The sequence below is a fragment of the Haliotis rubra genome, unplaced genomic scaffold, assembly GCF_003918875.1.
Source record: "Haliotis rubra isolate DU_JTF1 unplaced genomic scaffold, ASM391887v1 Scf225, whole genome shotgun sequence".
Taxonomy (NCBI): Eukaryota; Metazoa; Mollusca; class Gastropoda; order Lepetellida; family Haliotidae; genus Haliotis; species Haliotis rubra.
The window spans coordinates 66,896-83,311 of NW_025766281.1; the positions used below are offsets into that span (position 1 = coordinate 66,896).

Sequence of the window (16,416 nt, forward strand, 5' to 3'; positions counted from 1 at the left end):
ATGTTGACTTCTACCTAATGTCATAGTCATGGCTGAAATGTCACTAGTTCACAAGCAAAAATATGTTCATTTAAAGTTATCTGTCGTATATCAAAGGCTCATATCAATGTGGATCGGGCCCCTGGTCATTAGTGTCTGGACATCCAGGAGTCAGTGGATCACTTATTAACAGATCTGTCAATTAGTTACTGGTTATTTAGGGACTGGTCATTTATAATAGGGTTTGGTCATTTAGTGACCACCGGGGGATCAGTTAGGGCCTGGTTATTTTTGTATTTGTCAGGCTACTGTGAGATGTGATTCAGTATGAATGAAAAGCATCTTATGAACAATGAGAAGCTTTCTTTGCTGATTGTATCAAGTAATCTATTGAATCCAATAATTTGTTTTGCACCTGAATTCAGGGTAAAACCTTTCGATTTTCGCTGACATTGGTACTTTATGTGTCCATGGTGATCTGTCCTTGTTGTCTGCAGGACGATTCCATTATAAGCTTGTCTGGGGGGTAGTGGGAATGGGACCTTCACCCCCAAGGCAGGCATAGGGGTCTCAAGGAGATACTGGGTGTCGTCACGGTGCAGGTATATGAGAGTGGTGCTAGCATCAGGGAGGCTCTGTTCAGTCAGTATCTTGTAGTCTGCTGGTGGGGTGTATCGTGTGGAAACTTCAAAATCCTCCTGTTGAACATAACTTTTAATTACATATTACATGTAATTATATAGTACATGTAATTACATATTACATGGCTTTTGTTGTCTGATGAATATTCAGAGGTTTGTCTAGGATTATAAAATGACTGCCTTTAAAATGCACATTGATTTGACTTATGTTCTTATGTATTTTAGCATGGCATTTGATAAATTAGTGGCAAAAATGTGAAATTAATCATTGAAGCTCCTTTAACGTTCTTGGTTCTGTTATCAGTAAAATACAAAACACCTTGACAAAACATAACTTAGGGAATATTGTCTAATTTTCACAATTTAATGACAGTTGCTGCCAATTTGGTACCAGATAATAGACTATGATGATAGTGATGATTATTATGATGATTCTTATAAGAAGGAACAAAACTTCTGTAGCACATCCTCCAAGTTTGTAGTTAACCTTCAAGCATGTTAAGATCCAAGGAAACAATGTACTATGGTCTGCTGTGGTGCTGCTACGACATGTGACCTTACTGATTGTGCGTCCTCATGTTCCAAACGGCAGGGATCTCTGCTCATTCTTTTAGCCACTGGTTTGACTGGACACGACATGATACATTCCTGCCTCCTTGATAGAGGTGTACATATATGCAGGTTCTGGATCAATATCAGTGTGAACTTCATTCCTGGCTGTGTACCCGTGAAGATCAGGGTTAGAATTGGTCTTCAGCAACCCATGCTTCTTGTAAGAGGCGACCTAGTGTTCAGGCTCGCTGACTTGGTTGACACATGTCATTGTATCCCAGTTCGTAGATTGATGCTCTTGGATTGTCTGGTCCAGTCTCAGTTATTTACACACACCTTTATCATATAGCGGGAATATTGCTGATTAAACATACAAATCCTGGCTGTAATATCTTGTGATGGGATCTGAATCACGTCCCAAATGAACTTAGATGGGCGGACTTATTCAGAACCCCCATCACCTATACTATTTGGAATTCTGTTGATTGTAAAATATTATTAACTCACATGTTCTAAGCACAGTGACAGAAATGTCCTCCTTCTTAGGGAAGACATCCCCACTTACCATAGCCATCTTGGTATACACCAAACTGGTTGTGAGCGGAGTTTTACTGTTGTTGAGTGTTACGGACACTTCTGGTCCTGTAACAAAAAATGTTTTGGTTTCATAACAATATATGGTATGGATTTGAACTTCTTTATTATTTACAACATGAAAATCAAGCATCTGATGTTTGGGTTTGGTTTTTTTACAGCTTCTTGTTTCTCGGCATCTTGTGTTTTAAATTCCATCATGAATTCCTCCTCAACAGTTGGGAAAGCATGATCACAGGGTAAAGCATGATCACAGGGTAAAGCAGAGATTAATGTTCACAGGAACTGGACATAAAGGAATTGTTTAGTGTTTTGGCTTCCAAGGGAAGTAACTCTAATCTGAAGTCATAATGCTAACCAACACACAAAATTCTGAAATTGTTATAACTCCAGATGTCTGACACTGAGGATATAGTTGTTCCTATGAACACATAAAACTGGTAAATTGATAATTATCCATTCTTTCATTTAATGAAAGTGTGGAGGTATGATCTATGTGCATTAAACTATGTTTATAATGAACTTACAGATATAACACACTGTTCTTTTTGTCACTGCCTCTTGTTTAATATTTTAGTCGAAAAGCATGTAACAAGCTAAGGGTATCATGAATTAAAATTAGTGTTCATTTTGAGTTCATGATAACCACAGAAAACTCATATACTCCCCATCAAAAGTCTAGACACACTAATGTAAATGTAGCCACTTACTTAAGTCAACTGTTCTAAACTAGATTTTGCAAAATTTTCCATACTGTTTGAAGGTACTGTTTACACATGAACTGATGTATTGTAAACAAATTTGTAATGTTGGAAAGATTATTGTCATTGGTTAAAAAAAATGATGAAACTGAGTGAAAATTGGCAAATTTTTAACAAAATTTACACCACAACACAGCTGTTCACATGCACGATATTTGCAGATGCTTTTAGCAATTTAATGCATGATCCTCGTGCAATTCATCTGCATAAAGTTTGCAGTTGGTTCCCCAAAGTTAGTTGAGAAATTCATCTTCGATGTAACCACACATATATACATAACATATAGTGAGTGCTTTAAGTGAGTCTAAACTTTTGATGGGTAGTATATTTCAGGTTGCATCCAATATGATATTTAGTACTGCAGATGTACACAGAACAACACTTCAGTATTAGACTTAAGTACATTTGCATTTAATAAGTTTTAAGGAAAATATCAACCTGTAAATATGCCGACTGTGACACTGCCAGAGTTCAGCACTTGAAACATGCGTAGACTTTGTTGGACAGTCGGCACTATCTTCACCCCATACACCAACACAGTAGGTCCACCGTCATCTGTTGGATCCAGTGTCAGTTCTTCTGGGTCCAGGTCCTCAGTCTCAATAAGGTACATGGCATGATACGAACCAAGTGGTTTGTACACCACCACAAAGAGATGTGTAACTTCATCATCGCTCCAGGACAGTGTCACGTTTACATCGTTGGTTTCAGTCCTTAATGAAAGTGCGAAAGATTTAAACTGAAAGAGAAATCAAAACACTTGACACTAGGGCTGGCTATCAATAGAGATCGATAATCATTAACTAAATATCTACTGATTGTCGATAAATATCGGAGAGCAAAAATGTCTGAAAGAAATAGAGATATCTCAAATCACTGGTGAGTGGTGACATGTTTTTCCAAGGATTCTTAACCAAACAGCATCCTGAACATTATTATCCCCGCCCTTCGCTTAAGCTCGAAGCGGGGGATATAGTATTAGGCTCCGTCTGTCCGTACGTACGTATGTACGTACGAATTGGAATATCTTAAGAACCGTTGACTAGATTCTTTTCATATTTGGTACCTAGTTTCATCACAGTATAAGAGAGGTCAAACTCAGGTTTGGTGACCTTGACCTTCATTTCAAGGTCCCAAGGGGACTTTAACATTTTACCTGCATGTTAAGCTATATCAAGAACCATTCTCTGGATTTTCTTCATATTCAATTATAAGCTTTATCTAGGGAAGGCACAGGGCCCAGTCAATTTTGGTGACCTTCACTTAATTTTCAAGGTCATGGCGACACTTTGAAGATTTCAGCATGTAAACCTGCATGTTAAGATAGTCAGCAAGATATCGCAAAAAAATATTCACTGGATTTTCTTCATATTTGACGCCAAGCTTCATCTAGGGTAGCCCAGGGCCCAGTCAATTTTGGTGACCATCACATAATGTTTAGGGTCACGATGACACTTTGAAGATTTCAGGTTGTTAACCTTAATTGTCAGCAAGATATTTTAAGAACGGTTCACTGGATTTTCTTCATAGACTTTTAAGACTTCTCTTGAATGTTTTTCAATAAGCAATTTCTTTAGTACTAGTTTTGCATATTTCATACACTATGACATTCATGTCAAGGTCAAAGTCAGTCTTGAAAATATGTGTGTGTTTGAACAACTAAAGAGCCAGATATCAAGAGAGTTTGATTAGTCATGTTTTTGTTGACATTTAACTTCATCTTAAACTTTCAACTTTCATAGTTTGATTTGATAATTTGCAGTGGGGGATTATGTCACCTTAGTGACAATGCTTGTTTAGAAGCAGATCATGACTTAAGTCCTGAATTTGTATATTGTGTGAGAAAATTAAATCTTTTTCCTAACACAAAAGTTAATGAATGATATTATCGATAACACAATTTTTTTATTGATAATCATTAATCATCTTTCTTATCGACCAAATTTCCAATTATTGATAATTTTCACCAGCCTAACTTGACAGGTCGCCTTGACACTGCTTACATGGAGTACTGCTTGGCATACTCCCAGCTTAAGTCCTCCTTCTGTTGTGCATTTATTGACATTTGATAACTATTGATTATACATTGATTATTGATCAGTGTAATTTAACGCAAATCAAACAGTGATTTTGTTTCTGATGACACACAATTGAATTTTGTTCAAGGTAAATTGATTTTGCAGGCATCATATGATTATTGAACAATGAGTATACACTTGATAGTAATAATTGATTTTAGGTTCACAAATTATTTACATCCAACTCAAACACTCGCCCAGCAGAGAGTCCTCATTTATTAGTTATAGAAGCATTCTACTTACATTGCTAGCCATACTGAATCACCAATGTGAGCAAGTCCCTCGACCAATGTTACACTGCCATATGCATATCCAAGTCTGTGTGTAGCAGATCCAAAAGGAGGGAGATATAATGCTGCTACCAGTCCAATCGTGTATGAACAATGTTGGATTGTCAAGTAAGCCACTGTTATACCTTTCCTGGAAAGATATTTTGTTTCCGAGATTTGTATTTATAGCTCCAGCTCATCGCAAACAGAAAGTTAACAATCGATCAGCATGTCAAAGTCTATTGTTATGAATGTGGTAATTGTGCAGTATTAACAAAACTGTCGTGGATGCCAGTTTATGCATGTTGTTTCCTAGTAGTTTATAATGAGTTCAGTCCTATAGCAAACTGAAAGTGAAAGTACAGATTATTGACTGAGAAACAGCTACTCAAGCTATCTGTCTCTGCTGATATGGATGTGATTTTTGTTTTATCTGACAGACCAAGTCGATTGTTATGGGGGTGGTATAATGTAACACATAATACCATCACTGTCTGTGCAAATCTTTTTCTTTTTTTTTTTCTTTTTTTTATGTTTTAACTGTTCACAGATTTTTCCAACACTAAACGTGTAAAAAGTGACAGTGGTTATGTCACCATGAAAGCCATTTAAAAAATATGAAATGTCATATTTTCCCATTATAGTCTGTCAACCCAACTTTTGGGACACCCCCTTTGTCAAATATCTTCCAAATAACACCAAGTGACCACATGCCATTAACATATATCTTAATGATCCCCTTTGACGTAATAAGAAAAAATAGTTTTAACTTTGTTAGTCACTTGGGGGAAAAGTTACTTAGGTAACTATCATTAAAATTATCCTCAAACTACAATACTTTTTTCTGTAAGTGTATCATGCGCGATTTATTGTATTGTTTTGGTTAGACCAAAATGTTTGCTATGTCAATATGGATATTTCACTATATTACTTTTTGTATGATGACACTTTATGAAAATCAAATGTAACATGTGTCGGGTTCGGGACTACACCTTCTTAGTACTCGATGCATATGTCATGCTTGTCTACTGTTTCATCAAATTATATTCATATGCCATCTTGTATGCTTCACTGAAATGCTTGTCTACTAGTGTTTCATCAAATTATATTCATATGCCATCTTGTATGCTTCACTGAAATGAATAAAAATATTAAAAACAAAAACATAAAACTAACATTAAAATTTCTGTTTGTTTTGGTGTCAAGAGTCAGGGTTGCAGTAGTGAGTGAGTGAGTGAGTTTAGTTTTACGCCGCTTTTAGCAATATTCCAGCAATATCATGGCGGGGGACACCAGAAATGGGCTTAACACATTGTACCCACGTGGGGAATCGAACCCGGGTCTTCGGCGTGACGAGCAAACGCTTTAACCACTAGGCTACCCCACCGCCCCCAGGGTTGCAGTAAACGTAACAGCTTACGAGTTAGGTCAGCGCACACTTCATGTACATGACCTCAGGTCACAGTGGCGTGGACTTCAGGTTCACATGTCTATATCAGGGGAACATCTCAAAAGCATTTAAGAATAATAACACTTACGTTAGTCACCGTCAGACAATCCTGCTTCAAAATCAGAGCTACCAGTGTCAGTGTCGTCACCAAAGTCTAGATTGATCAAGATTGGTTGGACACGTTTCCTTTGTAGACCATCTTCAACCCAGTATTCTTCTTCCACTTTGATCACATGATTGACACATTGCTGCCATAATTCTGATGATAGTGTTGCTATTTCTTCGTTGACAATTTGTTTCACGTCTTTGAGTTTGAAAGAAACATTTTTTCATGCAGCTGAATCCTTTAAATTGCCCCCAGATCAGTTCAATTGGATTACGGTCACAGTGATAGGGCGGCAAACATAGAACTTCATGACCATGCTTTTTCAACATGGTGTCAATCAACAGGGGGTGGTTTGCGAGCTAGTATGATATCATACAGTTTAGTTTTAGTAGTTTTAGCTTGAACCAAAAGTCGATACCATGCCTGGACAACCAAGAAGTCATCTCATGTTTCCTGGAAGCGGAGGTAGGAGTCTTCTCCAGGGGATCTCTAACACTGTGGTATGGTGCGTTGTCCATCCCCACCAAACCAGGGGCGGATACAGCTTTTTGAGAAAGGAGGGGTGCACACTATTGAGAAAGGTGGGGTGCACACTTCATTTTCACGAGAGTTTCAATGGTCATTTAATAAAATTTCAGGACAAAAGAGAGGGTGCGCACCCCTGCGCACCCCCTCTGGATCCGCCTATGCAAACACTTGTCAGGTAGAGCAGGAAGTAGCTGCTCTGTGACGTATTCTGTGAACACTGTGGAGTTCATCTCTGTGTGATAGTCACGACCATCAGTATAGCTTTTAGGAAATGTATTATTTATCATTACCTCACTGTTTCTTCTTGTACAGTTACGAAATATAGTTTCCAAGAGGTGAGGTGAGGTGAAATTGGGTTTTACGTTGGCTTGAGAATATTTCGCTCATATGACGACGTGCATGTGTGTGTATGTGTATGTGTGGCTGCTTGTACTAGCCCAGACTTAAGCTGGTTTTATAGTGCTAGCCCACTGAGATACCATACCACAGTGAAGCATGAATACCCCACTCAGACACATTATACTGACTCCGAGCAGACCAGTCCTTGTTGTACCCATTAATACCGAGCACCAGGCAGGGACCAACAAGTACCATATTTTTACGTCTTTTGGTATGATGCGGTCAGGGATCGACCCTGCGGCCTTCCGCTCTCCGGGCGGATGCTCTAACCACTACACCACGGAGGCAGAATAGCATGTTTTGTTTGATTGTTTGTTGTTTAACACGGCAGTTATGAATAATCGAGTCTAGACCAAACAATCCAGTGATCATGAACGTTAGTTTTAATCTATGCAATTTTGATATGATGACGTGTCAACCTGGCCACCTGATCACCCGTTGAACTTCTTATGACAGGCATGGGTAGCTGAAGACCAATTCTATACCGGATCTTCACAGGTGGAATAACATGTAATATGTTTTAGGTATATCTTAGTGATGATCCACCTTCGACATTATGATAATCCCCTGTACCCATCACCCATTTTGCCCTGTTTATACTGAACTTTCATCTCCTCTTAAACCTGTCATTACTTAAGTTTTCTCCTCAAATTCTACCACAGTTGGTCATGTTACGTATCAAAATATATAAAAAAACTATCCAAAAATGTTCAGAGAACCAGAAATATACATATGAAAATCCACTGCATGATATCCGAATGGCTATAATTTGCACAAATTGGCTGCTCCAGCACACCCCACCACTCAGTTTTATATCAGTTGATAAAGGTGAGCTTCTGTACCTCTAGTACTATTGTGCACATGATTGGTAGAGCTGCAAGACTGATGTGACTGTTGAACAGTTACACTGATCATATTGCCACATATCCAGATAACCTTTTGTTAACAGTAGATGTTAAGTCATATCTGGACATGATTCAGTTTATTTGTGTTTTTTGTCGTGAAGCTGGAAACTAGCTGTTCTTTTTCAGTTATTGTTGTGGTGGGGTAGCCTAGTGGTTAAAGCGCTGGCTTGTCACGCCAAATATCCGGGTTCATTTCCCCATGTGGGTACAAAGTGTGAAGCCCATTTCTGGTGTCCCCTGCCGTGATATTGCTGGAATATTGCTAAAAGTGACTTAAAACCATACTCACTCACTCACTATTGTTGTGCAATACTGTGTAATTATATGTTTAATTATAGATAAACAATTACAAACCAATGTCTTGGAAACACCCATAGACTCCCAAGTGAAAGAACTAGGTGAATCTAAATAATTTGCTGTGGAGAGTTACTTCCCTTGAACATGAAAGGATCATGGGATCATGGGCTCTATATCTCTTATTGTCTGTAACCATCAGTTCCGGCCTCTGTCCATGTATGGCCTAACATAACTGACATACTGACTCTGATACCTTGTAAGGATTGCATGACACAATAGATCCCAGTATTGTCATGCTGGTCATCAAAGACCTCTAAAAAGATGATCAGGTTCACTCACTGTTATCTTGGAGATGGTGGGGTAGCGTAGTGGTTATAGTGTTTGCTCGTCACACCGAAGACCCTGGTTTGATCCCCATATGGATGCAATACAATTTCTGGTGTCCCCCACCGTGATATTACTGGAATATTGCTGAAGTGGCATAGTAAATTACCTCACTCACTCGCTCGCTCGCTCACTCACCCGCTCACTGTTCATAATGCTGGTGCAAAGTGTAACTTACTAAAGAACTTATACTCAAGGCTGGTTGCTTGTCATTTTACACCTATGAAAAGCTACTTTGCTTGTAGTCGGATGTTTGTCAAGTTCAGGCATGACTGTATACCAGACACAGCTGGGATATTGCTGCCTGAAGCATTAAACAACATTTACCCAATCACTCAAGATGACACAACTTCTAATCGCAGGTCCCCGACTTGGATCTTCGCCAGTACGGAGCATCGTCCAATGCCTGGCCAGGAAGGAAGGTACTGACGAGTTCTACACCATCAAGGTCAGGGTCATTTCTTATGGTGTGCCAGCAATAGAAGTAACTAGAAACATCCAAGGCAGAATATTTGTGTCTGTGGGCTTGTGCTCACTTCAAGGATACAATGACTTGTGTCAACCAAGTCAGCGAGTCTGATCTGGACAAGCGTAGGTTGCTGAAGGCAAATTCTAACCCAAAACATATGGGTGCATATGTGTGAAGATTCGCTAATTTGAAGGGCTGTGTATTGGCAATAAATTGTTTTGCAATATATTACAATTCTGGTACCTGTATTCTGATATGCATTGCGATCGGGAGCTTCAGTGTTTGGCAGTGAGGGACATTGATTGTTCTGGCAGAACCTATTTTCTACATACTAAACCCTCAAAAATTAATTTTATGGTTGTGATAACAGAAATGTCGAAATAAGATTTGATTTTGAGAGATTGTATTTTTTTGTTAAATTATTAAATTTATTGGATGTAAAGTAAGCTGTTTTGTCATTACAGTGGAAAACTTCAGTGTGAATGAAAGTCTGTGTATATATTAACTTTAACCATAGAGACTTTAATCATCAAATATTATTATTCCACAATATAGCAGTTCTGAGATAAACATTGCAATATGTATCGTTTGAAAGGCGTATTGCGATATACCGGTATATATGACATGTAACAAAACTGATATACAATTGTCATTTGTACACTTCCATAAAACATGCTAGGAATGCCATCCACCTTCGCCTCTGTTCAACTCTGGTGATAAATCTTTCATATATTTCTTTTATATATTTTTATGTTATGATACCGTTTGTATTTTCCAGATCCTGACAATGGAGGACCCTGAGAAGGAGAGCCAGGATGACCGGCAGGGGAAGATGTTGATGCACACGGAGTACTCCCTCTTGTCCCTGCTGCATCAGCAGGATGGGGTCGTTCACCACCACGGGCTCTTCAAGGTATTCTCTCCTACCTCAGACTCCAACATCACACTGATAAACAAAACTTATCTCCAACAGTTAGTTATCTAACATGTTATATCTCCATTCTGCACTTCAGGAGATAGTATGACCTTGGGTCAACTTGACAAGGTCATTTCCTTCTTCCTTTTGTTTTTTTTATATCAACAAAAACCCTGAAGTATTTTCTCCTACTTATTAACCATAACAAATTAATTCAAGTCGTTAAATTAATCTTTTCTTTAAAGAAATATAAACTTGAATTTATTTGTTATGGTTAATAAGTAGGAGAAAATACTTCAGGATTTTTTTTTGTTGTTTTTGGGGTTTGGTTTTTTTTGTTGTTTTTTTCCAGTCAGTACTTGGTGAGGTAGACAAGTGAGGACCCTGAAACTGTGTATGCATCTCACATGTTATAAAGGAACAGAACATGAATAATGCTTTGACTTCATTATGTGGCACTTTAGAAGTTAGTATGATGAAGAAAAACAAGTTTTATGAATTGAATTGTTTTTATTGCAATACATGTGACATGACAGTGTAGATGCTAACACAGTTATCAAGCAAGTCACAATTACCAATTTTGACTTTAGCATACCATCTCAAAAATATTTGTAAATGTCTTGTGCCATAGAAACTTCCCTCCCACGTCTAAAAACTCAGGAAAACATCTTTTGATGTTAACCAGTCTGATTTGTTTAGATATTACCATAGAGGGCTCTATGAGACAAGGTCTTATATGCAGATCAAAACATGCATTTGGATGAGAAAAGTAATTTTCATCCCAGAAGTGAGATGCATTTTGAGCTACTTCTATCATAAGAGATTTAGCCCCAGTTCTACCACTTCTCCATTCCTCTTCCTCTTGTCCTTCAGGATGAGTGCCTGGAGGAGACCCAGTCTGTGGACAACAACGGCCTGGTAGAGTACACAGGACGCCGCCGAAAACGTCTGTGTCTGGTCCTCGACTGTCTGATTCCTCACGATTTCAGCACCATGACGGCAGACCTCATCAACCTCCAGCACTACGTCATCAAGGAGAAAAAGCTCACCGAGAAGGAAGCCATTGTCATCTTCTACGACATAGTTCGTGTGGTTGACAGTCTTCATAAGGTCAGTTTGGACATGATTCACACAAGCCAGCCTGGTGATTTGTCAACTGTAGAATCATTTCTTTCTTTAAGCTTTCTAGAAACCTATGATTGGTCTAATTCCCTTTCGCCCAGATTATATTTCTTGTCATGGCCGTACCTGTGCTGGTGGGTTTCTCAAAGTGGTAAATGTGTACGACCTTCACCATTAGACCTACTAGAGTCTGAAGCAGTGTGAAGGAGTTTAGTTTTACAACGCTGTTAGCAAAATTCCAGCAATATCATGGCGGGGGACACCAGAAATGGGCTTCACACATTGTACCCATGTGGGGAATCGAACCTGGGTCTTCGGCGTGACGAGTGAACACTTTAACCACTAGGCTACCCCACCACCCCAAGAGTCTGAAACAGACAGGTCACTTGATATTGTTGGCAACTTCTCACACTGAGGCTGCCTGGAGCCTATTGTGATCTAGTCCTCCCACATGGTTCAGTATAGGGCTGCAACGAATCCACTATAAGGTGAATGTGATACATATCACAAATAGTGGGTAACGACTACAATAAGAAATCAGCAGTAGATACATTATTCATTATATTATATAAAGCAATTGAAAAATCAGTTTTTACCAGTTTTTACCCTGTTGACAGTATTAAACTACACAACAATAACCAGTGACCCTATTACAGTCAAATAAAGTGTAAACTATTATCATGATTATCATACTTGGCTTGCATATATTCATTTTTAACGGAAACCCGGAAAGATCAAGGTCAGATTTTGTCTTCAGCTACCCTTGCCTGTCGTAAGAGGCCACTAATGGGATCGGGTGGTTAAGTTGGTTGACTTGGTTGACACGTGTCATCTTATCCTAATTGTGTAGATCGATGCTCTTGCTGTTGATCACTGGATTGTCTGGTCCAGACTCAATTATTTACTGACCACTGCCATATATCTGGAATATTCCTGGGTTCGGCATTAAACAACAACCAACCAATCATTTTGTACATCTCACTTTGATAAATAACACCCAAATTAGAGCAAAATACCCCTTTTTATCAAATTCATCAGTATTTGATACTAATAAGAACGAATAACGAATTGAATTCATGATAGGATATAGTTTGATTCACCAAATACCTGAGTGAATCGTAACAGCCCTAGTTAAGAAGGACACTGACTGTAGCAATGCTGCATATGTTGTTTGTTTGTTGTTTAACACTGCACACATGTTGTTTGTTGTTGTTTGAAATACCCCAGCTATATGCGATGCTGAATGTTAATGGTTTACAGAAGAACATCGTCCATCGTGACCTGAAGCTGGGTAACATGATGCTCAACATGCGGACCCGGCGCATCACCATCACCAACTTCTGTCTCGGCAAACACCTGGTGTCGGAGAGCGACCTCCTGCGTGATCAGCGAGGCAGCCCTGCCTATATCAGCCCTGATGTTCTCAGTGGTAGGTCGTGCTAAAAGTATAGTGTGTATTTTGTGAACAATCAACTGGGTTATTATCATTACTGCCCAGAGCATAGGGCTTTGAGGGGCTCTTTGCTTTTAAGGAACTTTGATCAGTGGTCTGTTACTCAGAGTGAAGCGCATTTCTGGTGTCCCCCACCATGATATTGCTGGGATATTGCTAAAAGCAACATAAAACCATACTCACTCACTGTTACACATTTCCAGCATTAATAAACTCTGTCCATTGTGTCTTCTGCCACAATTTTGTTGCAAATACCAGAGATAACATAAATCTCCATTTTAAAATATAATAGCACCAATAACAGAGATGCCAACCTTGAATCTAATGACAGTGGAGTCATAACTGGCTGGAAGTCAGGCCCAAGCACCAAATCTGCGAGTTAGGGGTGAGCACATGGTCGGCTCCACCATTTTGTTTCACTTATACATGGGCTATGACATGCATTCGGAAAAACTTGTGAATCTTCGCCATCAATAACACTCAATATACACAATCGAGACCCAAAAGATCACACGCTAAGCTTCTGAATGCTTTTACCAGTGTTGATTCAAATAAATCACCAAAAATTGTATACCATAAAAAATATTCAGATTTTTTTTCTGAAAAATTGGAGTTTTTAATGATAAATAGGAGAGCAGAATTTGTATTAGAAAATCGGAGTAACTTCGCCAGAATCGGAGTGGTTGGCATCTCTGCAATAAAATAAGTTCCTGATGCATGAAGAACAATTATAATCTTCATGAGCTAAATTAATTTTTAACAACAAACTTAAACAAAGTCTTGGAAATTGATGTAAAATTGAAGCTGTAATTCATCGAAGTTTTCTATTTCTCCTTGGATTCTCAATGTACACCTATGTACACTTTCAATCTGATTTGACTGTTACTGATGAATGTATGTATATGTCATTTACAATGTTTGTTTCCTCTCGTCAGGCAAGCCGTACCTGGGCAAGCCAAGTGACATGTGGGCCCTTGGGGTGGTGCTGTTCACCATGTTGTACGGCCAGTTCCCTTTCTACGACAGTCTGCCAACAGAACTCTTCAGGAAGATCAAGTCTGCAGAGTACAGCATACCTAAGTGAGTCCCTGGATTTGGTACCCGTGAAGATCTGGTTATAATAGGTCATCACAAACCTTTGTTTGACGCAAGAGGCGACTAATGGAATCGGCTGGTCAGGCTTGCTGACTTGGTTGACACATGTCATCGTATCTCAGTTGGGTAGATCATTGCTCTTGCTGTTGATCACTGGATTGTCTGGTCCAGACTATATACAGACTGCTGCCATATAACCGAAATACTGCTGAGTGCAGCGTCAACAACCGATGAACCAACCCTGGATTTGGTGAGAGGTTTTAGCTCTGGCCTGTTGGCCACCTGTGAACAGGACGCCACAGCGGCTGAATGGGTTAGATTGCTGACCTTGTGTACCTTGATGGGACTCAACAATCTGTACTAGAATCTGTACTTTACTGAGAAAATGTAATACCAAATATAACATATGTTACATGTACCATGATTCCCAGACCAGAATGGGATTCCGCAGGGATTGACCATTATACTTTCTGGCTGGTTCCTGGGATTTGTGTTATAAAGAAACATTTTGCCTCAGTTTTAACCTTTGAAAATAGGTCACTGGAAGTAGTAAGAAAATGTCTTCTCAGATGCCAGTTCATCTATCAAAGACAAAAAAGCATACATGTTACAGTGACAAAGCGAATTCTATCTCAGCCTGAAGTACTCAAAAGCCTGCTTCATCCTTTTGCAATCCTACCAGGTAGGATTATACCTCCTTCTTCCCTTGTATATACTCAATTTACAGATCTGGCTTCCTGAACATCTATATATATATTTGTCTTGTATTACTACACCAACTTCTAAATGCCATTGAAGAATTTCCCTACCATGTATCATCAGGCAACTTTATGTGTTTGCTGGAAATGTAATGTGATTGTTCTTAAGACTGGACTTCGACTAACCCCCAGTGTTGTGTTTGTTGTCAGTGATGGTCGTGTGAGCAAGGCCACAGTGCTGGTGATCCAGAGACTACTGGTGCTGGAACCACAGACTCGGATGACCGCAGGTCAAGTCCTGGATGACCTTGGGACAATCATTGCCACGTGGTATGTACAGGACATGGCACTGCTGTACAATCATTACCAACATTCAATCCCTACCTGTACAATCATTACCAACATTCAATCCCTACCTGTACAATCATCAAGATTCAATCACTACCTGTACAATCATCAAGATTAAATCTCTAACTGTAGAATTATCAATTCCTTTTCAATAGTCATAAGAAAAATTGAGAACATTCTTTCTATTTGAAAATGAATAAGTTCTAAATTTATAAATTTCTTAGGAAATGTTCGCATATTATAGGTGAGGTGGATTGAGTGTCATGAAAGAATGTAAATTATTTGAAGGCCCGTGAAGAATGGTAAACAAATGGGGGTAAGGGAGAGTGAGTGAGTGATTTTTTAGTTTTACGCTGCACTCAGCAATATTCCAGCTATATGGCGGCGGTCTGTAAATAATTGAGTCTGGACCAGACACCCCAGTGATCAACAGCATGAGCATCGATCTGCTCAATTGGGAACCGATGACATGTGTCAACCAAGTCTGACCAACCTGACCACCCGAACCTGTTAGTCGCCTCTTACGACAAGCATGGGTTACTGAAGATCAATATTCTAAACCGGACTTTCACAGGTCGGTAAGGGAGAGTATTTCAGCAAAATATGATAGTCCAAAGAGCAATCCAAGCCAAACCCCCAATCCTCCACCCCTATGAATTAAGCCAATCATGATTAGTCTTTTCTTGTACATTTATACACAAACTAAATCACAAACTGTGCTATAATTTGTTTTTCATGCACATGGACAGTTCTATCTACCTTGTATTCCATATGAGCCCCAAGGGCTTAAATGTGTTAAGCATTCCATCCTTAGGAGAGCCCTGTCAACGACTAATGTGTTGCACCCCCTTAATCTATGTAACATGATTGTTACTTTCCCTTCCAAGGAGAGCCTTGTCTGTCAGTGGACCAAATCAACAAGTGCCAGACCACCCACCTTCCAAGCCTGACCACCCTCCTGCCCTGCCTGTCCTAACCCAACCAAGTGACCTTGAGGTCAAGCTGCATCAGCTACAGTCAGACTCCCAGAATGATGCCAAGGCTCAGAAGGTTCACGTTGTAAGGAAAAGGCCGACCAATTCTCAGCCCCTCAGTGAGGAGAATGAATGTTGATGCTATGCCTTTAACAGCAGATGAACTCCGTGCTCACCAACACCTTCTCCCAAAATGAGTGATAAGTGGATGTCTTATCTTCAAGGGACTGTTCCACAAAGGAATCTTAGTTCTAAGTTGAACGTACGCCCATACTTTAACATTGGCTTACCATTGTCGCATTACTGAGATCATTTTGTGGGACAGGGCCCAGTCTGTTGTCAGCAGCAGGCTGTGGGGATGTAACCAACCAGAGGCAGTTCTGCACAGTGAGTTGGTG

The 16,416-nt window shown here is 39.4% G+C and overlaps 2 protein-coding genes across 2 annotated transcripts in view; one reads left to right on the forward strand and one right to left on the reverse strand.

The window, feature by feature from the left end:
- LOC124277637 (phytanoyl-CoA hydroxylase-interacting protein-like) overlaps positions 1 to 5,040 on the reverse strand; it is a 7,446-nt gene extending 2,406 nt beyond the window's left edge. Inside the window, exons 1-4 of the mRNA XM_046713358.1 lie at positions 4,849 to 5,040; positions 2,966 to 3,266; positions 1,738 to 1,814; positions 395 to 677 (exon numbers count right to left, since the gene is read on the reverse strand). Of these exons, the coding sequence (XP_046569314.1) occupies positions 395 to 677; positions 1,738 to 1,814; positions 2,966 to 3,266; positions 4,849 to 4,860 (673 nt within the window). The 5' untranslated portion in view covers positions 4,861 to 5,040. The remainder of the gene's footprint in view (positions 1 to 394; positions 678 to 1,737; positions 1,815 to 2,965; positions 3,267 to 4,848) is intronic.
- The window catches only part of LOC124277636 (serine/threonine-protein kinase 40-like), a 26,302-nt gene extending 9,886 nt beyond the window's left edge, over positions 1 to 16,416 (forward strand). Inside the window, 8 exon segments of the mRNA XM_046713357.1 lie at positions 9,306 to 9,391; positions 10,191 to 10,325; positions 11,202 to 11,438; positions 12,711 to 12,879; positions 13,839 to 13,983; positions 14,907 to 15,026; positions 15,932 to 16,130; positions 16,132 to 16,416. Of these exon segments, the coding sequence (XP_046569313.1) occupies positions 9,306 to 9,391; positions 10,191 to 10,325; positions 11,202 to 11,438; positions 12,711 to 12,879; positions 13,839 to 13,983; positions 14,907 to 15,026; positions 15,932 to 16,130; positions 16,132 to 16,215 (1,175 nt within the window). The 3' untranslated portion in view covers positions 16,216 to 16,416.